This window comes from Prunus mume, linkage group LG6 (assembly GCF_029339155.1).
Source record: "Prunus mume cultivar Tortuosa linkage group LG6, ASM2933915v1, whole genome shotgun sequence".
In the NCBI taxonomy this organism is placed as follows: domain Eukaryota; kingdom Viridiplantae; phylum Streptophyta; class Magnoliopsida; order Rosales; family Rosaceae; genus Prunus; species Prunus mume.
In genome coordinates, this window is record NC_142703.1 from 21,698,532 (window position 1) to 21,706,204 (window position 7,673).

General features: G+C 37.3%; 1 protein-coding gene across 1 annotated transcript; it reads right to left on the reverse strand.

The window, feature by feature from the left end:
* Window positions 1-994: 994 nt before the first annotated feature.
* Window positions 995-2,669, reverse strand: LOC103335903 (2-oxoglutarate-dependent dioxygenase 19-like). The gene is made up of 3 exons (XM_089054979.1): window positions 2,292-2,669; window positions 1,615-2,178; window positions 995-1,494 (listed from the first exon to the last, which is right to left on the reverse strand). The coding sequence occupies exons 1-3, from the start codon at window positions 2,541-2,543 to the stop codon at window positions 1,240-1,242; spliced, it is 1,071 nt and encodes a 356-aa protein (XP_088911105.1). The 5' UTR covers window positions 2,544-2,669; the 3' UTR covers window positions 995-1,239.
* Window positions 2,670-7,673: the final 5,004 nt, after the last annotated feature.

Genomic DNA, 7,673 nt, shown 5'->3' on the forward strand with positions numbered 1-7,673 from the left:
GCCCACTCTGCACCATCCTCATCCCCCATCGCCTCTCTCTCTCTCTCTCACCGACCCAAAACCCCTTCCTCCACCCAAAGTCACACCCCACTACCCAAAACCCCACCTTCATTTATTGGCATCCAAAGTCCCCCAAGCCAAAGTATGACCCAGACTCAATTCAAGTTTTTTTTTTTTGGTCATCATGCTTTAAACATTTAATTTTACTTTGGAAAAACAAAACCTACCATAATTTTGACGTGAAAAAGCGTGTCGACCCTTCACAACTTCAAAATTGCCGCTGCAAGCTTCAAGCATTATTTGCATATAATTTGCAACCTTTTAAACCAAATGGCCCACAAACTTCATGGCTTTTATTTAAAATTATTACATTTGTTAGAGGAGCACAAATAGGAGTCACTACTTCTACAATTTATCATTACTATATTGATTGCTTATTTTACTAAACACAAAACACATATTGGGTGGAATGAAATCGTGTCAAATTGTCATGTAAGCAATAAAATTTCAATTTAATGTTCTATATTTGACATTTCCCTTAGAGATGCTCTAAAATTACAACTCAAGCAAGAAGCCTTTTTCACAAGGGCGGAGCCACATAATTCAAGAAAAACTTGGTTACAACGTGAATATCACTATTTTGCCATCCCCGACCTATAATGCTATGTCAATTGGAAGTGTTATCACCCGTGTCACTGTGTCAAAGCGTTATTGACTGGGGATAGCGAAATAGTTTTTTCCCCATTTGAAGGCTAGAAGTGGTTGTGACCCCCAATTTGCAGAAACACCTTTACGCTTTATATAAAACTTGACAATTTGTGTGCAATTTATATATAAATGTCAGCTATTGCCGCCCCTTAAATATGTAGGCTCTAGCTCTGCTACTGGTTCTTCAGTACTCACGTTCTCAAGTAATCCTTTCGCTACCCCATCAATTTTCTTATACCAAAGATTGTGGTTTATAATTGAAAATAAATTAAATTGGGACACTAAATGGCATAATTAGAGCTATAATCATATATGATATTATGAAAGTACAGAAGATACAAGTAAAAATTCGAATCTCAAGTAACATGTGCTAGGGTTACATTATATATATCCGATACTTGACGAGAAGGTCTCACTGCGAAATATCATGAATTCAGAATCGGAACAAGACAATGTATAGGAGCAACAAAGCTCTTATTCACGCAAATAAGAGGACTCTAATGAATATGCATATATGTGTAGGCTGTAGCTTCAGTTATGTTTGACCCGCAGGTGATCTAAGCAAGGTTTCGTGAGGCCAGCAGGGCTTGCTTGAAGCTCCATGAATTTCTCATATGTCATCCCAACGTATTTTGGGGCTTGGCCTACTCTCTCTAACAACTCTGGGATTGGTAAAGCTGGTGTGTCCAGTGAGGGTCCATGGGGCACAGCTATTGATATCCTTGTAGCTTTGTTGTTCACAACAGCCCTATGCCATATACTCTTGTACTTGTCATTTGTCAAAATCTGCCACAAAAAATTAACCATGCGCATAAATAATGGGTACCATTAATTTATGAAAATAAGTAGAGAATTCTTAGATAAGATGGGTTTTGGATTAAAAAAAGTTGGGTGTTATTTTGGTACCTGCATTTGGTCACCAATGTTAACAACAAAAGCTCCGGGAGCAGCATTCACCAACACCCATTGGTCTTTGTGCTTGACTTCAAGGCCACCCATCTCATTCTGGATGAGGAGGGTCAGCAATCCGTGATCGGTATGAGGAGGAATGCCGATCGCTTTATCAGGCTGTGGGCACGCCGGGTAGTAATTCGCTGCCAGAATTTGTAAGCCGCGGTCCCAGTTCATGGCCTTTGCTATGCAGTCAGCCTCCAACCCTAAGCTCTCTGATATTCCCTTCAATATTTCTGTGGCTACTTCTCGGGTTCGTTTGCTGAACTCCAGTGAAACCTCTCTGTATCCAGCAGGTTTGTAGAGTGAGTTGAACTCAGGGTGGGCTATGACCTTGAGGTAATCCCTCCAGAGATGAACTTTTTCAATGTCGATGTTGAAGCTGGTGCCGCACTTGATTGGATCCAACAGGTTCCTTGTTTGGAACTCCTTCTTCTCCTCCTCCGGCAGATCAAAAAATCTATGACACACGTCGATCATTGATTGCATCAGGCTCTTTGGTACACCGTGGTTGGTCACCTAATAATTCACATATATATAATTTATGCTTTATTAGCTTTCATCATAAGGTAAACAGAAGTATTTGTCTAACAACATAAGTCCCGTTACTATAACAACATACATTTACATACCTGGAAGAAGCCCCATTCCTCGCAAGCTCTGCACAGCTCCTGGATCGCTTTTGCTCGTTGATCAGGAGATCCCGATGTGAGAAGGGCAAAATCAATGATGGGGATTGAATGCTCCGGGTCGTTTGCATCGCCTTGTTCATTAGGATTTTTGGTATAGGTGTACTCAGAAGGTACAAAAGTGAAGGAATCTGAGTCAGCTAGTGTTTTGATGCTTGCTACTTTGGGTACTTCATGGCCATTAGATGCCTCCATTGAAGTAACTGTAGGTGCCACTGAGGAGAAGAGAGAGAGGTGGGACTGAGCCTTTGACAGTGATATTTCTGTTTTATTTTTTTGTTACAATATTTCTGTATATCTTTGAGTGAGAGAGAGAAGGTGTTGAGCAGTTGTGGAGGTATTGAGAGAAAAGGAATGGGCATTTATAGAGCAGGATGTACTGATTTTACACGTGGAGGATTCCTACACGACAAGGTCTATAGAAATTTTGTAGCAATAAGTTGGCCAACACTGACCAAAGCGGTTCAATGCATATGGTATGGAGGATTTTTTCAATGCATAGAGGTGACTTGGAACTTCGTTTTACAAATGCAGTGACTGTCTTCCTCTATACATGTCAAGAATTTTAATATTAAGCAGTTCAATGCATATCATTTTTCATTCTTCTCAGAAACTCATCTCGAACATGTTTTACAGTTCTCGAATTCAATATGAAAAATATTAAAACACAACTTCAATTTTGGATTGAATCATAGTTTTTCAAAAATGTTTGGGAAACTAAAGCCTTAGATTTCCTTCTTTCTCTTCCCCTCACTTTTTCAGGTCAAGGTACTCGGATATCATTTTTACACAAAGCTAACCTGATAGTGAGCATTTCATACTTACCTCAAGAGCAGAGCAGGTGCATTTTTAGGTAGAATGGTCAAAGTAGATTTTAACATAGGACAATAATGCGTATATTTCATTTGAAAGGAAAGGTTTTTGTGTATATTTCAAATTGGACATTTTTCTCGTACGATTGTTGAGTAGTTAGGTGTTGGATTTATTCGGATCTCTACCCCACACACATGCTTCATGTGGCACATCCAACTGCCACACATAGAGCTTTCACGTCATAATGATTGTTCGATGTTGAACATGTGACTTCAAGTATGGAAGTTTAAGTGCAAGAGCTTAAAATATTTGCCTTTTCATAATTTACAAAAAATTAAATCCATAATTTATATAATTGAATCAAGAAAAGGAAATGATGAGATTGATGATGGAGAGATGAGAGAAAATTAGAGGGAACATACTAAAATAAATAATTTGGGGGTATACTCAATTAGGATTGTATACGATTTTGAAAGATTTTTTTTAAGTGACAGATTTCCTGGAATTGTATAACTCTATATTTTACCCGGATTTTTAGTGAACTTGTATAGGCTTTTATTATAAACTTCCATACTTTTGTTATAGATTCAAATATATTTGCATAGACTTCCCAATACTATTTTCTTTTATCACTCTTTCTTCCCAACACTATTTTCTTTAAACTATCTTGACCTAGCCACTGGTCGACCATCCCTTTTTTTTATTTATTCCAAATTCTTCCTGTACTTGTGCGCGCAACAATGAATTTCCCTTTCAAATTTCCACAATTTGGAAACTTTCATACCTAAACAATGAATTTCCTTTTGAAATTTCCATGAGTTGGAAATTTCCCTCTGATTTTGTTTACAAACAGTAAATTCTTCGTCCAAAAATTCAATTTAAAAAAAACAAAACAACCCTTTGTCCAAAAGCAAGGGCCTATCATCTGGTAGTGTTATGGCGGTCACTTTAAATTTTGACTATTGCAGCAGCCACTACAGGTGCCTAAATACTACTCACCTACAAATGCCCGTGTTTCTCGAGGTCAATAATTGTAGTCCTGATGATATTTTCAAAACCCAATTAATCAAAACAAGCCAGCCAAGAAAAAATATAATTAGGGATCAGAAGAAATGACGAAAAAAATTATTTAAAAACAAAAAAAAGGGAAAAAAAAATGGAATATATGATCTGAGTTTGTGTGATTGGGTGATAGGAATCGGTTTTGTGAAAACGTTAATCCTTATTAAAATCCTTATAATCCCCTTATCTGTTTTTTTCCTTGAACTTTTAAAAAACAAATTAATAAATAAAAATCGAACTCTTGTTGTACATGTGGGAAAGAATGTTCGGTCCTTGAAATTTAGATACCCTAACGTTTTTTATAAGCTAAATTGTCTTGAGGGAGCAAAATTTTAGAAAGTGCTTATCTGAAATTGACAAATTATCATATTATTATTGGAATGACTCTTTTTACAGTCTGTGTTCTTTATACTCTTTATTTTTATTTAATACAATTCTATTGCTTTTCATTAAAAAAAACTCTTACATAACTTTCAAAACAATAAATTATTACATTGTTATATATCTTATGACCATTTTCAAACATGAACCAAAAATAACGCAATCCTACATGTGTCTAGAAACTTTTGAATGGGAATGTGTGTTGGATTCTTCCACTTTCATTTCGCAAAGTAACAATATAATTAGGAAGAAGAATATTTCTTACGAAAGAAAAGAGTACATGAAAGTTCCTCCACAGATTAGTTCACAATGCAGGTATACACTTGCGTGCAAGTTAAATGTAAAACTTTCTCCTTGACATAATGTGAAACCAATTCTAACCACAAAATGGTGATCCTTCTTTTGAACTTCTAATTCTCAAGCGATTTAAACTATCCTCCTGCGTTTGTGAGTTGACAGGAACATGAATATCAGTCAAGCAAACAGCCCCATTTATTGGACTCATAAGACAATAAAACCCTCACTGGAAAAAAAAAATTATAAAAAAAAAAACCCGACAGTTACAAAAGAGAAGCACCACTAAACAAAATGACTCTGAATATATACATGGCAACCAAATAAATAAAACTCTTCCACAAAAAGAAAAATTGTTAAATATCTTTTCAGTCATTGCATTTTAATTTGGAATATATTTTTGTCACTGTGTTTTAAGTTTAGCCTTCTGTTTTTTGGGTCAATGTTTAGAAGGGGGAGGGGGAAGGTATTATTGGGGTTTCAACCTAAGACCACTAATATGCATGCAATTAAATACTCTTACTACTAAGTTATGAGTTCAATTTTCCTGCTACCATTTTCTCTGTGCCCTCCTATTTCCTCCTTGTTCTTTTGACAAGTTTCCTAACTTAACAGACTCCAAACTTTGTTAAGTCTACAAATTTTTATTAAAATTTAATAAAATAATTTTTCAAAAGCTGGTTTGTTCATCTTCTCCACAACCACCCCCACCTCACCGGCAACTAGCTCTGGCCCCACCGCCCAAGGCCCCCTTTGTTTCTCATAAATTGCCGAACCAGATCAAGATTGTTGGTGATCAACCGAATCTAATCTCCACTTCGAGTGCATCTTCAACCGTGAACCTTGCTTTCCCTTCCTCACCAAATTGAAATTTTCTCTCCAAACGACCACATGCCCTCCTCGATGACGCCGAAAATCTAGGAAGGTGGTTTTTTTTTCAAATTGAAAGATCTCTTTCAGTTCTTCAAAATTTCAGCCTTGGAGCCTTTGTATCTTTGCCAAGTCTGTTTCCTCCCAAAACCATTACTTGATTCTCCTCGGATCAACTTCAGAGAGAGAGAGAGAGAGAGAGAGAGAGAGAGAGGCATGTGGTGGAGGCGGTGGGATGGCTGTGGTGGTCGGCTGTTGGAGTTGGGCGGGTGGGTGGTTGCTCGAGGCTACTAGGTTGCTGGGTTTTTGCTTTTTTAATTTTAATGTTTTTGAATTCGAAGGTAAGTTAACAAAGCTAGGTTAATGATAAGTTAGAGGACAAGTGTCATAGTGAAAATGGTAACATGAAAATTGATCTCCTAAGAGTTTGGCCAATTTAGTCACTCAATTCTACAAAGTTTGCATTTTCAGTCACTTCGCATGAAAAAAAAATATTATTTAAAACATGTGTTACCAATTAAAATTAATTAAAATATATATATTATTTAAAAACTTGAGAACTTGAATTAATAACAAAAAACAAACCATTAAAAGATACAATCTACTATTTTTGTCCTTTGGATGTGTTGGGGTGCCCTTTTCTTAAGAGCAGTCACCTCGAGTTATCCTACAGTGTCCTTTTTGTGTAGAAAAGAGAAAACAGTGAAAACAAAATATGCGGGTGGTAAGTGGATTCAAAGAGGTTGGAGATAAGGAAGAGGGAAGAAAATGGCAATTCACGTGTTTTAAATAATATTATTAGAGTGTTGTTATTTTCGCTCCTGTCCTAATTTCCCGTCTCATCACCTTATCTTTCTACTCACTATATAAATTTGAAAAAACAAGCCTATCTTTCCATCCACCATTATTCCTAAAATATCAATTATCTTTCCATCTACCAAGTAAATAATAATATGGCAAAAAGTCATTTTTGGTCCCTGCAGTTTGCAACTTTTACCACTTTTGTCCCTGTACCTTCAATTTTGAGCAATTTAAGGGCAATCTCCAATTTTTTGTCAAATGACCTTAATATGAAGGTGTGCACCCCGACCCAATTTTAATTATCCATTTAAATTATTTAATTTTGGAATGATAATTTTGCTCTTGGGATAAGGTTATTTTGGTTACTTTTCAATCCTGTAGGATTTTGGGGAAATGAATTATACCGTTGCATAGAGCGCGTCGATACGAGTTCATAGACACTTAATGGGCTTAAATCGGAGTTGTAAGGAAGAAGTTACGGTCAACGAAAATGCAGTGGCACAACTGTAAATATTTCAAAATTGGATTTTTAAAACCTCATAATTCTCTCTCTCTCTCTCTCTCTCTCTCTCTCTCTCTCTCTCTCTCTCTCTCTCTCTCGTGAAACCCCAAAACTCAGCCAACCACTACTTGGCCCGCCATCGCCCATGTCCGCCACCCAGGCGACGGGCGGTACCAAAACGACGGCTCAACTCCCTCTCTTTGTCTCTCCCCATCTCCGCCACTGCCGGTAGCTCTAGTAGCCAAAAATGGGAAAAATCGAACTGTTTTTACCCAAACTTTCCTTCATTGTTTTCGACGATTCCGACCACCGTTTATGGTCAGGTTGGCTAGGATCGATTTTGAAGTTTGAAAACTCGTTTTGCAATCAAAGTTTTAGTCCTTTTTCGGCTCGAGTTTTCGGTAAGTTCCAGTCACTTTTTTGCCATGGCCCAAGAACAAAAGTTACTGAACTAGTTGTCCTGATCACGTATGTATAGGTATGGTTGGGTTTTTTGAGAATTTTCTAGTCGCTAGGATTTTCTCAAGCCATCTACGTGCTGCCGGTGCGTGTGTTGGCGCGTGGGCCATGTTTAGGTGGCTCATTTGGTTCCAAAATGTTCC